At 31.0% G+C, this 19,260-nt stretch overlaps 1 protein-coding gene across 7 annotated transcripts in view; it reads right to left on the bottom strand.

Moving 5' to 3' along the window:
- The window catches only part of LOC145258144 (protein PRRC1-A-like), a 108,236-nt gene that overhangs the window by 28,408 nt on the left and 60,568 nt on the right, over positions 1 to 19,260 (bottom strand). For 4 of the 7 annotated variants that reach the window (XM_080115930.1, XM_080115929.1, XM_080115928.1 and 1 more), the window contains exon 5: positions 14,656 to 14,718. The exons of the other annotated variants lie outside the window; for them this stretch is intronic. In XM_080115930.1, coding sequence (XP_079972056.1) covers positions 14,656 to 14,718 — 63 coding nt within the window. The remainder of the gene's footprint in view (positions 1 to 14,655; positions 14,719 to 19,260) is intronic. 7 annotated transcript variants of the gene reach the window in all.

The raw sequence follows: 19,260 nt of genomic DNA, 5'->3' as shown, positions 1-19,260 counted from the left end.
GCTGGTACAGAAGGTTTCTTGTAATTATTGAAGGAAACAAGTTTAGTCTTGGCAGCATTGAATGTGACCATCCATTTTTGTCCCCGTTCCACTAGAGATTGGAGGTCATCCTCTAGTGTTTCTGCCATTTTCTTAGATATGTGTTCATTTGTTTTCCCCTCTTGCCTGTTATAGAGCATGGTGTCATCAGCAAATATACCCATCTCAGAGACAATTCATTCAAGGTCATTTATGAATATTAGAAATAATAAAGGCCCAAGGATAGACCCCTGAAGTACACCCGCATTTATATCATATTGTTTAAATGTACGATTGTCAAGGACAACCTGGATTCTTCTCTTATTTAAGAAGGATTTAATTATGTTAAGTATTCGTCCAGTGATACCGCACAATCTGATTTTCCTGAGATCATTGTGCTAAACCCTGTCAAAAGCCTTAGATATATCTAAGGCTACTGCTCTACCCTCCCCTGCTTTGTCCAGTGTATGGCATATATGTTCAGAGATTACAGTTAGGATGTCTGCTGTAGAACGAGCTTATCTAAATCCATATTGTTGGTCGGTCAGAAATTTAGCAGCTGTAAGGTGATGGACAAGAGCTTGGTTAATTATGGACTCAAATATTTTGGCAAAAAGCAGGAGGAGACTAATGGGGTGATAATTTACTGGGTCAGTTCTTTTGCCAGAATTCTTGTAAACTGATACCACAGAAGCAGTTTTCTAGCAGTCGCTAGGACTTGCTGCTGCATTCAATATTCAACTTTTTACAGATCGTTTCATTATTTTTTGTTGCTTACTGAATGATAAGGATTAACAGACTGCCCTTCTGGAACCCCCCCCCCAAAAAAAAAGTTACACTTTTGAAAATTTTAAATGCATAGCTGAAAATATAAAAACAAATTTTTCATTTAAAAAATGAAATAAAGAAAAATAGAATCAGTTTAGGATTCAAGAAAAGTGTTGCGTTTTTGTGATTGTAAGACTCTCACGAACGAGATGAAACGCAAAGCATGCAAATGCAAAAGAAAAAAAGAAAAAAAAAAGTATGCAGTATATGCAACATTTTGTTTGACATTTTAGCCATGCAGGAAAAAAAGTGCAGTCTGAAGGGGTTTTTTTTTTTTTGGTCAAAAAAAAAAAAAAAAAAAAAATCATTACTAAATTTCCAAGATACAAATAAATTTGAATAATTAAAAGAAATATGTATCTATATATTAATACTTTTAATTTTTTTTTTTTTAATTACATTTTCACCCCAAACAAGACACATTGCCACTTTGCTATAGGGGGCTACTATCAGGGACATAAGCTACAGGTGCACTATGTGGGGAGTTGGGCAGCAAGATGTCGGGTTACGTTACACTTGAACTTCTTTCCGTCAGCACAGCCAGGGAAGCAGGAACCCAGAACGGAATTCCAAAGTCTAGTGGTTCTGGGAAAGAAACTACTGGAGTAGAAGGCTCTCTTACATTTAGGGATCTCTACTGTGAAGGGGTGGGATTTAGCTGCTTGTTGGCTATGTCGGGGGTATTTACATCGAAAGGGTACAAGTGCTTGCAGTTCGTCAGAGCATTCACTGTTAAAGTACTTGTAGAACAGGCAGAGGGATGCTACATTTCGTTGATGGGACAGAGGCTAAAGCTTAGATGACAGTTCAGGACCTATCAGGTTGGCGACTCTCTTTTGAACCTTGTCTAGGAGTGAGAGACTAATAATGTGATAGCGTGTGTGTTATTTTGTGTGTCACACTTCTTTTTTTCTTCCGAGTGACTGCCGTTCAATTGTTATGACCTTCCATTTCTTGTGATAAATAATTTTACCAAGAATTCTTCATAAGTTTTGGTTTCGGTTTCAATTATAGCTGAAGAAACTCAAGTTATATATATATTCTTTTTTTCATAAGTTTTGTTTTCGGGTTCGATTCAAGCTGTTGCACCCAAGTCATATGGATACATTCTTTTTTTTTTTTAAATCACAACTTTATAATCTATAAGAATCAATAGAAAATTGGCTCTATAATAAATATATACGAAATTTGAATAAATTAAAATATATTTAAGCATATTTTACGAATAGGCTACGCCAGGCGTCCCTGCTAGCTTAGATAAATTCTTTTGCAGTTTTAGCAAAAGAGCTACAATAATATCAGGACTCCTCCATTTGCGCTGAACATCCACAGAATGTCAACATCAATATATTACATATTTACGTTCTACAAGAAATTCATCTTCGGGTTCTTGTCTCGAATTCACTCGATATCAAAAAACAAAATAAAAGGAAAATATGCATGATGCATCTACTTACGACAAAACGAAAATATCATATTCCAAAAATCATATACATTGATCAAGTACTTTTCTTTTTATAATGAAAAACATTTTTAAGCGATTAATGGGAATTCATAGGCATTACAACATAAATCAGGGCCATAAAAAATTATTACTAAATTTCCAAGATACAAAGAATTTGAATAATAAAAAGACAAGTGTATCAATACAATAATCATTTACGGTATTATCTCAGGCATCAGTTTATGCAAAACAACCTTAAAAATACTCTAGAAAACATGTTCATTTACGAGGTGTCTTCAATAAGTTTCCAGACTGTTTTATACGTATGGACACTTTTATTGATAGTACACACATGAAATTCTAGTCTCCTTCAAAGTAATCTCCTTCGGCTGCAATGCCCTTGTACCATTCCAACAACTTCTGGAAAGCCCCATGAAAGTCCTCTTGTGTGAGTGTGTCAATGACCCTGGTCACAGCCTTTTTTTTTTATCCTTCTCTCATAACAACAGTTTCTAAGGTTTTCCTTGAGCTTAAGGAATAACCAAAAGTCACAGGGAGCAAGGTCTGGACTATAGGGAGGGTGAGGAACTCTCTTGGTGCTCATCTTGGTCAAATAGTCTGTCACAAGAATGGAGCATCTTTGAAACAACTTTACACAAATCTTCCACATCTTCAGTTCCTCATGAATATTTGTGCGTACAGTTCCCACACTGACATCAAACTGTGCATTTATTGTCTCTGTAGACACACAACGGTCCTTATTCATGAAATTCTTTATTTAGCCAATCAACACTAGTGTTCTGACTTCCTTACTCCTCCCACACCTCTCATCATCCCTCAAAGACTCCCTTCCTTCCTTGAATCTGTTATGCCACTTAAAAACTGATGCTCAATTTATGTAAGATGATCTAAAAGCAGTCTGAAGCATTCCATACGTTTCTGTGGCAATTTTTCCAAGTTTAAAACAGAATTTTATTGCATATCGTTCTTCTAAAATGTCCTCACGTCCAGATTGCATTTTTAAAATGCACCAGCTGTGACAATCATGGCTTTAGTAGGGTGTATTCCAATTCCTGCTGTAGCTGTTCATTTGAACCTGAAAACATAAAAATTGGTCAGTCATCTCATAAGATATATAGCAATAACATACTGAATTTTCAAGAGTCTACGGCAATTTTAAATGCCTGTACAAAATGCCTGAAAACTTATTTAAATACAACTCATATGGAAGTTCAAAAGAAATTCATACTTGGGTTCTTGTCCAGAATTCCCCTATATGGAAAAAAAGCAAAAATAAAGAAGAAATCTGTATGACGTATGTACTCCGTGACAAAACGAAAATATCATATTTCAAAAATCACATAAATTAATCAATTACTTTTATTTTTATAAAGAAAATCATTTTTAAGCGATTAATAGGAATTTGTGGGCATTACAACATAAGTGTAGCAAATTTGAATCATCTCGAGTTATCTCTCTTTGTAAAACTACTTGATCAATTTATGTGATTTTTAGAACATGATAGTAAAATCTGTATTATATCCGTACTTGAAACAAAAATACCAGATTCAAAAGTTTATGCAAATTTAGCAAAGAGTTTTATTTTTATAAAGCAATTTTTTTTAAGCGATTAATGGAAATTCGTAAGCATTACAACATAAATCTCGCAAATTTGAATTATTGTTGGGTTTTCTCCTCCCCTTTCTTTCTTGTTTTTTTCCGGTGTCCCTGTGATGCTGATGTGCAGACTATCACATACACCCTCGCAGACTGTCTCCCAAGAGAGGCATACTCCGATGCGTACCTGAGGGATGCTACGGACACTGTCCAACAATGGATCTTGAGATGGAGTGCTATGATGATGATGATGATTATCTCCTTTTGCAAAAGTACTTGATCAATTTATTTGATTTTTGGAACATGATATTTTAGTTTCGTCACAGGTACATACATCATACAGACTTTTCTTTATTTTTGATATTTTTGATATAGGGGGAATTTTGGACGAGAACAAATCTTTGATCGGCACATTCGATTTACCATTTTGACGTCTACACTATCTAATTATCACAAATCCTATTGATTAATCTCAATTTTATTCATCATATTCGATTTAACACCATTTTTACATGCTGGCTTATAAACTATTCTATCTCTGACCAGGTCTTTATTTATCCCTCTTTATTTCAAATTCATCTTTTATCACTTCCTCCCATATTTTCCTTGACTTTTTCTCATGAACTGAACCTGCTACCCCAACTGTTCTAGATTACATAACTATTACGGGACTGTTATCTACCCATTCATGGACTCTTCCAAATACTATATTAATCGAGATCAAAGTACTCTCAGGGGATATGGGACTCTCTACCGATATCAGACTGACAAGCAAGCCTCGGTTATGTCACCACTTTTCTCTGCATCTTGTTCCTTTTTTCAAAATATCTTTAAAACAAATACCGTGTTCAGAGTTGTCTTTCGTGGTCCCAATTCTGGGTCCACATCAATACCCAAGAACATTCATCCATTCTTACAATGTAACCAAACTAACAAAGTCTCCTGTTCAGCGCAGATCTTCTATACTGTCCAGACTTAACCTTTCTCTGAGGTTATTCTATCTAATCTTGTCTTTAAGACATGCATTACCCATCCATCATATCATTTCTTTCGGTGAATTGCATTTTTTCACCCGTGGCCGGTCAGGTTTCACTTTAGTACATCAGATTGCATACACATCTCTGATAGACTCTTCAGTGCTAATTCAGGTTTGCACTTATTTGGGAAAACAAAAATAAAGAAAATCCTTTATGGTGCACCTACTTATCACAGCATGATGATGTTATATTCTAAAAATCACAAAAATTGATCTAATATTTTTTTTACTTATTCGCAAAAATCAAAGTTTACAATTTTTAGCAATTAAGTATTTTTAGCAGCCATTTATGAACACTTGATTCTGGAGAATTTTTTTAAGAGGAGATAAGCAGTGATGAATTTTGAATTCAATCAAATATGGTGTCTGGTTTCTCTCGCATCGAGCAAGTCATAAAATTTGATTTTTTTAAATAAAAAAATACTTGATCAATTTATGTGATTTTTGGAATGCCATCTTTTTTCCGTGATGAGTACGTACATCATAAAGACTCTTCTGCATTTTCTTTATTTTAAATTTTCGTAATAAGTCCAATTCTAAATAAGCACCAACTCTTTCCTTAGTCCAAAATGGTAACAGCTTTAGAAATCCATTTGAAAACCTATGTTGACTTATGGACATGTTCACCAAAAAATTCATCTTTGATTGGCGCATTCAAGTTATTACAATCATAAAATCATACTATCAACATAGACAATTTGGCATAGCAAAGCATCTAAAGAGAACAAAGTTCCTCTACTCAGTTTGTAAAATCAGATACAATTCTTTGTGATACCTATAAGCATCAAGAAATGCAGTAGAATTACTGGTAGGTTGAGAGAGAATAATCAGTTTGTGTGAAACAAGTGTAAGACAATGGAGATAGATGAGAATTCAGATGTAGAGAAAATATATTTGGATATACATGAAATTATATATATATATATATATATATATATATATATATATATATATACATCTACTCTGTGTGTGTGTGTATGTGTGACATCTACTCTGTGTGTGTGTGTATGTGTGAGTTCGTTTCCTATGGAGTCTGGAACGGTTGGAACGATTTTTTTTTAAATTTCACATGAAGGCATTTGATGTGTCTGGAAGTGTTCTTACATTGGTTTTGTATGGGAATGCATCTGATAAGTATTGAAAATCAAATTAAAAAAATCTGATTAAAGAAGGAAACCCAATTTTGACCAAAAGTTAACACTTTTATACAACCTAACATCACAAGTGCATTTGCGAAGTTTTATCACTGCACAAGCAGAAAGGCCCAGCCTATAAAGTAAACTGTAGATTCTTTTTTAAGAAACGGACGAATTGAAATGAATGTTTATGTTTAGAGCACAACTCAACCATGTCACTTGACTTTTGTATTTTAAACTTTAAGTGAAGCCGTTATATATAAAATATCATTTTATAAAATCAACAATAGATTCTCTACAGTGTAATGTAGACTACAATCTATTGTGGACTAAGTCACTGCGGGGAGGCATGTGAAGCTTCTTCCTGCAGTGGGGAGAGGGGAGGCTGTCTTTAACTAGAGCAGGCAATCAATCAATGGGATTTAAAAAAATGGGTGATTTCACCGACAATAAAATGTATGGATGTGTGGAACATTTGCTGACCCTCATTTAATTCCGGACAACATTGGGTCTTCCTACAAGTATATACATATATATATATGATGATGAAAAATGAAAATGATATTCCAACAGGTAAAGCCTAAAGGAAAGCCTAAATCATTTGCGAGTTCATCAACGTTTCATCTTCATTTAAAAATTTCTTCAGAATGACTTATTTGAAGAAAAATAAAAAAACAAGAGTGCATTATTTGAGAATACTTGATATGCATGTGACCTGTAAAAGGTTTTGTTCCCTCTTTTGGATGGGCCATGATCTTTAAAATTGAATCATCCTGAAGAAGTCTCTTAATTGAAAATCAAACGTTGATGAACTCACAAATGTTATTTTCATATTATATCTATAATATAAAGCTGAATGTCTGTGTGTGTGTCTGGTCACGAATAGGCTCCTATATAGCTGACTATTATAGAAAACTGATCACATATAATGATAGAAGATGTATCGAGACACAGGAATGGGTATGTTTGATCTGGCATAATGATGACTCATTAAAATTGTGGGGTCTGCGTACATGCCTGGTCCACAAAGTATGGAAACGAAAAATTTTAAAATTTAAAAAAAAAACGTTAACAAGTGTTTTTGATATAGATGTACATAATACTTTGATAAGTATATTTTAACTTAAATAGGGATGGTATAATAAAATTGTGGGGTCTGCATTCGTGCCTGGCCTCCATAGAATGGAAATAGGCACAAACTTTAATAAAGAATTTCCATATCTATCTGCGTAAGTATACTTTGATAATTATGTTTCAGTTTAAAGAAATATGGTATAATAAAATTATGGGGTGTTCGTTCACGCCTGACCTCCATAGAATGGAAATATGTCACAAAGTTTAACAAGGTTTTTTAATATAGATCCACAGAATATTGTGATAAGTGTTTCAGTGTGAACAGGTATGGTATGATAAATTATGGGGTTTATCTGTTTTATTTTTACTTTCATCATATTTTGCTTTGGTTTTGATACCCCCAAATTCGAAGCTATCTCTTTACAACCCTTCCTTTTCATAACCTATCATACTTTTATAAATCAGAGTCCATTTTCTGTAGGCTGTTTTTGAACCCAGTCAACGACGGGTACTTTTGCTTGTATATATATATATATATATAATGAAACGATTATTCTTTATGCCTACAGACACTAGTGTCTTATGCTTATGCTATCATCAGTGTAGGGGCTGACAATTCTTGCCGGTCATGAAATTCAAACCCAGCCATGAAACCATCTTTTGCTCCATTTGCTAAGCCTTTACCTCATGGCTATCAAACGATTGCCAATGGAATTAAAAATTAAACGCCGAATTCGGGCAAATACATTAGACAATCTAGAGTGTTTGAACCAGCAAAAGTCGTGAACATATATATATATATATATATATATATATATATATATATATATATATATATATTAGTACAAAACTTTGTTGAAATTCAAAGACTTACATTTATTCTTTTTTGTAACTTTTGTTTATTTCATATTGGATTTCTTCATTACAGCCGTTTCGTTAATGGGATGGCAATTTTATGATTTTATGTGTTCATAAAAGTCTCCTATCCTCATCAATTCGTCAGATGTTATTTCCATTCGATGTTACCAACAGAAAGTTAATTTTGTACATGATTAAGTTTTGTACTCTACATGCTCTGCAACTATAAAATAGATACATTGAGCTTCACTCGAAACTAACGGTGATTCCGTTTTTATCATAACAGTCTCCACCCGTTAAATGAAAACGGTATACATTGAAATTAACAATATTTCAAAAATAAACTTTTATAAATACACACACACACACTAGCTGGCAACCCAGCATTACCCGATCGTATAATATGCTTAAACATGATATTTTAATTTATGCAGATTATGTATTTATTATTATGGAATTAATTCTCTATTGATTATTATATATTACGAGGAATAATTTGCCTGCAAAAAGAAATAAAAATAATGTTAATGTTGTTTCCAATATCATGTTAGCTGATATTTGGATTTGATGATGAATGCCCTGGAAATGTCACTTCTGATTAATGTTTAGTTTTAAAATATGCAAACAAAGAAATGGTTTGCAGCAATTTTAAATGGTACTTCTTTTATTGTAAATTGAACTAATTAATAAGAAAAAAATTAGAATAAAATGGTGAGGTACATCCGAGCTTGAACAGGGGACCATTCGATCTGTAGTCGAATGCTCTACCACTGAGCTATATTTCCAGATGACAATAATCCTGTGTTTTTTTAAGAAGAAATGATTTGCTGGAAATTGAATTTCCCTTGATTTGCTGAGAATTATCTCCCTTGGCCAGTGTAATGTAAAATATTCATCTATAAAATTTCATTTTTATCTGTAAGAAAGAAAGACTAATTTTAGGATCAGAGTTTTTCGATACTTATCAGATTAATTTCTGTACAAAACATATCTAAGAACACCGCCAGAAATATAAATTATTTTTGTGTGAAATTTGCAAAAGATAGGCTCAGTCATTTCAGAACCTATGAGGAACTTACACACGCACACAAAGCTCAATAGTATTTTCTATTTACTAGAGCTCAATTATAATAAGAGAATACAATAAGAAGCTTTTGTTTCAAACATTTTATGAGCACAGTCATTTTTTTTGTATTAAAATCATATTTTCTCCTAGTTTATCCATATTAAAAAAAAACGAACAAATCAACACAAAATTTATATAATTGGGATGATCAATAAGAAACCGTATGGAAACTTCAAACTCCTCGGCTTAATATCTGCAGGCAACATGAACTGGAACAAATACATAGAGGACATTGCTAAGGCTGCTGCAAAGAAAGTGGGTTCCCTCTATCGAGCTAGAAGATTACTCATGCCTGAGAGTATCCTGTACTTTCACAAGGCCACCATTCGCCCATGTATGGAGTATTGTTGCCACATCTGGGCTGGTGCATCTACCACTAGTCTCTCCCTCTTAGATAAAGTCCAACAAAGAGTTGTCAATCTAATCGGTCCCATTTTATCAACTAAGCTCAAACCCCCGTCTCATCGCCGCAATGTTGCATCACTGTGCCTGTTTTACAAATATTTTAATGGAATATGTTCTGATGAATTTGTTTCACTTGTACCCCCTCGACATACATATCCCTGACAAACCTGCTTAGCAATAAGATGTCACCCTTTCACTGTTGTTGTCCCTAAATGCCAGAAAACTTACTATTCTAATAGTTTCTTCCCTCGAACAGCTAGACTTTGGAATTCCCTTCCTGCTGCCTGCTTCCCTGGCTAAACAAATATCTTGTTAATCTTGCCTAGACATGGCCCCAAATAGTAGCCCCTTATGTCCAAGTGGCGATATGCTTTGTAAGGGGTGAACATGAGTAAAAAAAAAAAGAAATATAGTAGAACCGTAGGAGACGGTGGCCTTAGGATACGTTTTTTTCAGGTTATGATGTGGAATACAATGTTTTTCTGGCCCCTGGCTACAGTATTTGCCCTGCCTTATGATGTTATTTATAATGTTATTTGATTATATACATGTGTATTATATACTGTACTGTATTTTGTTACTAACTTTTAATCCCGTATACCAAAGTTCTACTGTAACGTCAATTCTTATAAATAATAAGTTTTGCCTTTTTATATTTTAAAACCACTTTATTGATGTATCTGATTCAAAAAATATTTATTTTAATTTTATTTTTTGTGGTATTTAAGGACCGTTCTAACATCAGAATTTTCCGGGCAGTTTACATAAAATGTCGGAAGGTACTGAATGAAAGTTTAGTGATTTTTTTTTTCCTGCAAACGCTCGTCAATTTTTTCAATGAAAAATATTATTTGTGTTATTACAAAGATAACTGGAATAAAATTAAATGGAAACAATGTTTTTTTTTTTTTTATTATTACAAAGAAAATACAATGAATAATTACTGGACAATTGTTATGAAACTTTCAGAAAATTAAAATTCAAATCCAGAAAAAAAAAAAACTCGTTTCATGAATAAATATTTATTTTTTGAATCAACAAACAAAAATTGTTTGATTTTTTTTATACGTGATTTTTTTTACTTAAATCAAGATAATGATTTAGTTTTTTTCTTATAATAAACTAATAAAGCAAATAAATGTTTTCTTAAATGACATTGGCTGTTGCGATTTCATTATCTCAGCATTTCGGAACTTTTCAGCATTTTACATAAACCTGAAAAAATCTGACGATAACACAGTCCTTATTCTGTACAAGTACCATACACTCTTTTTTAAAATATGATTTAATATGGACAAATTCGGACTAATAAAATGTTTTAATCAAGGAGCTTGGATTTTATCCTCTTTCTCTTTGAAGGATAAATTATACCATTATGAACGGTTTCAGGTCCTTATCTATTAGGAAGATAACTCCTATATTGAAGTTAAAATAAAAGTTATTTCCTTTATTAGAAATAACGATCATTTATGAATGGTGCTGTCTGCCAATTGTATCATTACAGTAAAACAACAGTTTATATTGTTGTTTTAAAAGATTTTTTTACCTCCTGTTATGCTAGTGAAATAATTCTTAAGAAATTAATAAGTTATTTATTCGAAAAAATATATATAATTGCTTATCTCATAACTAAAATAGATAGAGTAAAAATGGATTTTTTTTTTTTTTTATCAATGACATAAGCTGATTTTTACTTTTTAGGTCATAATTTTAAAAAGTTTTCATTTTAAAAATCTTCCGGGCAAGAATAAGTATATTTTTAAAGAAACTGAAGTGAAGTACAACTCATGTGCTTCTGATTAGGTAGGCGTTTTTAGATTGATATGTAGATCAAACACTGGTGAATGTAAAATGATTTTAAAAAAACAGTTGTGCCTGTGTGATTGTTAAGTATATGGAAGAAGGTAAACAGTGAAGAACTAGGCAAAAAGTTCATGGGAGCATTCATTGAGAATTATGCATTAGGAGAAGGTGATGGAATATTACATAATATAGTGCCAATTATTTGATTCATCAGTGTGGGTTGGACAAATATATATATATAGAGATATAAAAAAAAAGAAATAAAGAAATATATTATTGGTGTTAACAGGACAAGCAAAATTTAAACATTTAAATGTAAAACACTTAAAAACCCACAAGATTTGCGGTTTTTCATTTTAATTTTAAGAGTGGATAATAGAAATATGTCCAAAGTGAGAAAACTCATTCTCTGAAGACAAAAATTAATAGAAAAAAATTAAATTTTAAAAGAACTGATAAATTAAAAAGTTATGAAAATTTAAAAAAAAAAAAGAAAAAAAAAAAAAAGGCTTACCAAATTTCATATTTCAAACATGCTTAAATATAGTCATACATAAAAAACATTTGCCATCATATCAACATCCTAGAAAAGTGATATATATGCTTAGTTATATTTTGGAAAAAGATTCCAGCAGAGTGCTCGATTGTAAAGAAAATTTCAAAATAGGAGCATATTATTAATATTTTTATTTTCAGAAAATTTAGATAAGTCATCGGTACCGTCGGTTTCAAACCTGATAACAGAGGACCGTTTTTGATCCCCATATCAAGCTCTCTTCAGTCACTACTCGTCTCTTTATTATCAGCTGAAGAGAACGATATAGGGAGATCTAAAACGGTTCCCTATTATCAGGTTTGATACCGATGACTTATCTCATCTAAACTTTTTGAAAATTATATATATTTTAGATTTTTTACCTGTTAAAAGTGGGCAAAAGTCAGTCTGTTGACTTAGAATGTGTGGTTTATGCCAAATTGATGGTTGAATATGGTTTGTATTACTTTTTGCATTAAATACTAAGCTTTATTAACCCCTTACTCTGCTTCGAATGGATACCACAATAGTTAGTTTGCTGCACTTCATCATAATGAAGGTACATGCAAAATTTCAGCCAGATCAGCCTCATAGTTTCTGAGAAAAAGTAGAATGGACAAACAGACTATATATATTGGAATAAATAAATGGACAAAAGAAAAAAAAAATCTACAGGAATCATTTTGTTTTTTTTAAGTTTTCAATATTTTATAGATACTTTTCTAATGAGTCATTGATCTTGCGGATTCAAAAGATGCTTGAAAATCTTAATTGTCTTGATAAATAAAGAAACGATTATTACAAATGAATTTCTTTACTGGAAAATAAAGATATCATCACTTGAATCTGCGTAATAACTGCATGATGATTAGTGGGATGTGTAGCAGCAAATTAGAGAAACTACTTCATCATGAATTTGATATTAATTGGTTTTTGGATGCCTTGCGCATTTGGTATCTCAGATGGTTTGGCCGTGTACAACGTGCAACCTCTTGCGTCAACTCCATAACATGCCTGAATACCGCAAACACTAGGAAGCGTAATAAACTAAGGAAGGCTTAGCTTTGGTTTGTAAGAAGCGATTTGACTGAATGTAGCATAACTGATGAGAAATCTTCTGGATCGAACTGCAGGAGTGAGACATCGTCAAACTAGGAGCGTGGATGTAAACGAAAATATGTTTATCGAGGCAAGTGGTTGAATCACTTAGCAATGATATACAAGGAAATCGTTTGACTTTATAGTACTGTCTATCATGCAGATTTAAGTTTTGTCTTCATTAGTTTCACGAATATTATTACTGCAGTACCATAATTATATAGATGATGATCCGGTTTTTAGTTACTGTTGCGGTGTGTCTACTCTACAGATACAATAAAATCTCCCACTTACTATAAAGACCAGTAGAATATGTCTCTTGGTGATAGTGCACAAATTATGCATGTCATGCATACTTGGCATAGTGACACTGACGTACAACCGGACTCTTTATTTGTCGTATTTGGTTTTCTGTTCGATATATTTTGTTGCTACTCATTACAGAGTTATGTCCTTCTTTCGGATCCTTATGGGACGACGATTTATTTAACAAAAGCGTAATATGGTATAATCATTTTGATACACCAGTTTGTATAGGTATAAAAGTTATCTGTCCTTGACAGTAGGAGACAACCAGAGTGATCTTCCCTGGACAAGAAATCAGAGTGACATCCCCTGATTTCTATAAATACATTAAACACAGGCGCAGCCATTGGTATTTTGTAATGAGCTCACCACGAGCCAGAAGTATACAATATCCTGCTTTACTCAACTCTTCACAGTTCAGGTTAGATAACCAAAGTTAACACATAACTGTTACCAAAGGAAATAAAAATCTTATATCCATTTCATTGTTGTGGTGCCCAACTAACGGATAACAATGAACTCTTCCTTCTACTGTAAAGACCAGAAGAATGTACTTCGACATTATGCACAAGTTATGCACACTTAGTAGTTGGACTAATGCACAGCCATTTTTCTGTATTTGCTGTATTTATTTATTTTTTTTTCAATATATTTTGTTTCCACTAAATATCAAGTTGTGTATTTTTCCCCAACCTCTCTCTTTCCCTCTCTCTCACAATTTGATTTTGCTAGTCTCAGTCTTTTCTATAACTACTATTATGACAAGTGTTCTTCAGAATTATTAAAATGTAATATGGTAAAATCATTTTGATAAAACAATTTAGGTTAGATCACCAGAGTTAAGCAACGTTGAGTCTAATCAATACCAAATGGGTAACAATGTAGTAATACCAGGTATTGTATTTGAGAGAATGGCAACACCTCCATGTAAAAAAAGAGAAAAAAGAAGAAAAAAGAAAAAAAAATTTTTTTCAAGAATTAAGTCATCAAAAAAGAAAAAGAAAAAAAATCGTATGTTCAACTGGGGGCAGGTTATGAATTTCAAATTCTTCAAAAACTTCATGATTTGAAAAAGCCAGCTTAACTCTGATTAGAGGAAGGAAAACGTAATACTCGCTGTAAACATTTCATTGAATAAAAGTTGCTATATAACTGACATTTTGATATGATGGTCAATTCTACAAAAATATTTTAACGCACATTTGAAATATGATCAGTGAAGAGAAAAAAGGTGTTAAGGAATAAAATTAAAAAAAAAAAATGGTAATAATAAAAATTGGCTGCATCAACTTTTTGGGGGATATTGTCTTTATCTGGGATCATTCACTTATTTTCTTACTCATATTTTGTTTCGTGATTAAGCATGCTTACCAGTGAGTAAATGGTTGGTGATTTTCAGCAATTGCAGAAAACAGGCGAGAGTCGCGGAAGCTGCTATCGTCCAGAAAAAGAGCAGCAAGTAACAGAAAAAAATTAAATTGTTTGTTGCTTTTTTTTGTTGTTTTGTTTTGTGTGCATGTTTTTACATAAAATTACAGATTTTTTGAGAAGTGATTACTGTATGAATTCTCTTTTTTTATTAAGAGAAAAAAAAAATCAAAAAGATTTTTTAAGAAAGATAAATACAACAGGTGACACAATTTAAAGCATTTTTTATAGACTTAAGAAGCGTTTAAATAAGCATTCATTTAAAACTTTTTTTGGATTGTTAGTCATGATAAAAAGCATATATAAAAACAATTTTTATAGATTATATATACATGAAGTAAAAAAAAAAATATATCACTCAAAATAAATACTAGAAAATTCCCAAAATATCTATAAAAAATGTATAACACACAAAAATTATATATATATAATGTTGTAAAACTAATAATTTTTATTATATTGAAGTGTTAATTTCTTTTAAATGCAAATCAGTTAATGGAGTCTCACATCAAAGAGGGGCTCGATACATGGAAAAGCTTTTGAAAGGTAGGCCTTGAAACAGTATGTATTCACACAACATTATCCGTAAATTCGTATATGAGAAAGTGGTAAAATAAAAAAATCCGGGTGTGAGGAACTGACCACAAAATAAAAAAAAAAATTAAAAAAAAAAAAAAATTAGGAATTGTTAAAAAACAGTCCTGATTGTTATAATAATTTTTTTATTAATCCGGAAATTAGAAATGGTAAAATAAAAATATTGGATATGATGAATTGGTAAAATAAAAAAAATTGGATATAAGGAATTAATACAATAAAATATTGGGTATGATGAATTAGTAAAATAAAAATATTAGATATGATGAATTGGTAAAATAAAAAAATTGGATATTAGGTATTGGTAAAATAAAAATATTGGATATTAGGTATTGGTAAAATAAAAATATTGAATATTAGGTATTGGTAAAATAAAAATATTGGATATTAGGTATTGGTAAAATAAAAATATTGAATATTAGGTATTGGTAAAATAAAAATATTGGATATTAGGTATTGGTAAAATAAAAATATTGGATATTAGGTATTGGTAAAACAAAAATATTGGATATGATCAATTGATAAAATAAAAATATTGGATATGATCAATTGGTAAAATAAAAATATTGGATATGATCAATTGATAAAATAAAAATATTGGATATAATGAATTGGTAAAATAAAAATATTGGATATCATGAATTGGTAAAATAAAAATATTGGATCTGATGAATTGTTAAAATAAAAATATTGGATATGATGAATTGGTAAAATAAAAATATTGGATATGATGAATTGTTAAAATAAAAATATTGGATATCATGAATTGGTAAAATAAAAATATTGAATATTAGGTATTGGTAAAATAAAAATATTGGATATTAGGTATTGGTAAAATAAAAATATTGAATATTAGGTATTGGTAAAATAAAAATATTGGATATTAGGTATTGGTAAAATAAAAATATTGGATATTAGGTATTGGTAAAATAAAAATATTGAATATTAGGTATTGGTAAAATAAAAATATTGGATATTAGGTATTGGTAAAATAAAAATATTGAATATTAGGTATTGGTAAAATAAAAATATTGGATATTAGGTATTGGTAAAATAAAAATATTGGATATCATGAATTGGTAAAATAAAAATATTGAATATTAGGTATTGGTAAAATAAAAATATTGGATATCATGAATTGGTAAAATAAAAATATTGGATATTAGGTATTGGTAAAATAAAAATATTGGATATTAGGTATTGGTAAAATAAAAATATTGGATATTAGGTATTGGTAAAATAAAAATATTGAATATTAGGTATTGGTAAAATAAAAATATTGAATATTAGGTATTGGTAAAATAAAAATATTGAATATTAGGTATTGGTAAAATAAAAATATTGGATATCATGAATTGGTAAAATAAAAATATTGAATATTAGGTATTGGTAAAATAAAAATATTGGATATTAGGTATTGGTAAAATAAAAATATTGAATATTAGGTATTGGTAAAATAAAAATATTGGATATTAGGTATTGGTAAAATAAAAATATTGGATATTAGGTATTGGTAAAATAAAAATATTGAATATTAGGTATTGGTAAAATAAAAAAATTGGATATTAGGTATTGGTAAAATAAAAATATTGGATATTAGGTATTGGTAAAATAAAAATATTGGATATTAGGTATTGGTAAAATAAAAATATTGGATATTAGGTATTGGTAAAATAAAAATATTGGATATGATCAATTGGTAAAATAAAAATATTGGATATCATGAATTGGTAAAATAAAAATATTGGATATGATGAATTGGTAAAATAAAAATATTGGATATGATGAATTGGTAAAATAAAAATATTGGATATGATCAATTGGTAAAATAAAAATATTGGATATGATCAATTGGTAAAATAAAAATATTGGATATGATGAATTGGTAAAATAAAAATATTGGATATGATGAATTGGTAAAATAAAAATATTGGATATGATCAATTGGTAAAATAAAAATATTGGATATCATGAATTGGCAAAATAAAAATATTGGATATGATCAATTGGTAAAATAAAAATATTGGATATCATGAATTGGTAAAATAAAAATATTGGATATGATGAATTGGTAAAATAAAAATATTGGATATCATGAATTGGTAAAATAAAAATATTGGATATCATGAATTGGTAAAATAAAAATATTGGATATGATCAATTGGTAAAATAAAAATATTGGATATCATGAATTGGTAAAATAAAAATATTGGATATGATGAATTGGTAAAATAAAAATATTGGATATGATGAATTGGTAAAATAAAAATATTGGATATCATGAATTGGTAAAATAAAAATATTGGATATGATCAATTGGTAAAATAAAAATATTGGATATGATCAATTGGTAAAATAAAAATATTGGATATGATGAATTGGTAAAATAAAAATATTGGATATGATGAATTGGTAAAATAAAAATATTGGATATGATGAATTGGTAAAATAAAAATATTGGATATGATGAATTGGTAAAATAAAAATATTGGATATCATGAATTGGTAAAATAAAAATATTGGATATGATGAATTGGCAAAATAAAAATATTGGATATGATGAATTGGTAAAATAAAAATATTGGATATGATGAATTGGCAAAATAAAAATATTGGATATGATCAATTGGTAAAATAAAAATATTGGATATGATGAATTGGCAAAATAAAAATATTGGATATGATGAATTGGTAAAATAAAAATATTGGATATGATCAATTGGTAAAATAAAAATATTGGATATGATGAATTGGCAAAATGAAAATATTGGATATGATGAATTGGTAAAATAAAAATATTGGATATTTTTATTTATTTATTTTTTTTTATTACATTTTCACCCCAAACAAGGCAAATTTCCACTTTGGTGTAGGGGCTACTATCAGGGGAAACAACTACTGGGGTACTATGTAGGGATTTGGGCAGCAAGATGTTTGTTCACGTTGCACTTGAACTTCTGCATGTCAGTACAGTTGGGGAAGCAGTGACCTGGAATGGAATTCCAAAGTCTAGCGGTTTTGGGGAAGAAACTACCGGAGTAGAAAGATCTTTTACATCTAGGGATCTCTACAGTGTGGGGGTGGGATTTTGCAGCTTGTCGGGTCTGTCGAGGGTGTTCACGTCGTGGGGGCACAAGTGCTTGCAGTTCATCAGAGCATTCACCATTAAAATACTTGTAGAACAGGCAGAGGGATGCAATGTTTCGTCGATGGGACAGAGGCTGAAGCTTAGATGCCAGTTCAGGGCCTATTAGATTTGCGACGCTCTTTTGAACCCTGTCAAGGAGCGAGAGACTAGTAGCAGATGCACGAGCCCAAATATGACAGCAATACTCCATACATGGGCGAATGGTGACCTTATAGAGGTACAGGATACTTTCGGGTGTTAGTAGTTTTCTAGTACGGTAGAGAGAGCCCACCTTCCTTGCAGCGGCCCTGGCAATGCCTTCAATGTAATTGTTCCAACTCATGTTTTCTGTGAACGTTAGGCCAAGGAGCTTGAAAGACGTACTCTCAGATAAGAAGTCGTTGGCCATTGCTATAGGTGGTAGAGAAGGTTTCTTGTAATTATTAAACCAGTTTAGTCTTGGCGGCATTGAACGTGACCATCCATTTTTGTCCCCATTCCACTACTGATTGGAGGTCATCCTCTAGTGTTTCTGCCATTACTTCAGATATATGTTCATTTGTTTTCCTGTCGTGCCTGCTATAGAGTGTGGTGTCTTCAGCATATATACCCATCTCAGAGGCAATTTTGTCGGGGAGGTCATTTATGAATATCAGGAACAGTAGAGGTTCAAGGATAGAATCCTGGGGCACTCCCGCATTTATATCATATTGTTTAGATGTACGACCGTCAAGAACAACCTGGATTTTTCTCTTATCTAAGAAGGATTTAATTATATTAAGTATTCTTCCAGTGATACCGTATGATCTAATCTTCCTGAGGAG

Source organism: Euprymna scolopes, chromosome 33, assembly GCF_053919585.1.
Source record: "Euprymna scolopes isolate OS-2025 chromosome 33, ASM5391958v1, whole genome shotgun sequence".
NCBI classification, from domain to species: Eukaryota; Metazoa; Mollusca; class Cephalopoda; order Sepiida; family Sepiolidae; genus Euprymna; species Euprymna scolopes.
Note: the sequence above shows the minus strand (reverse complement) of the source record. Positions and strands in the feature narration are given on the sequence as shown.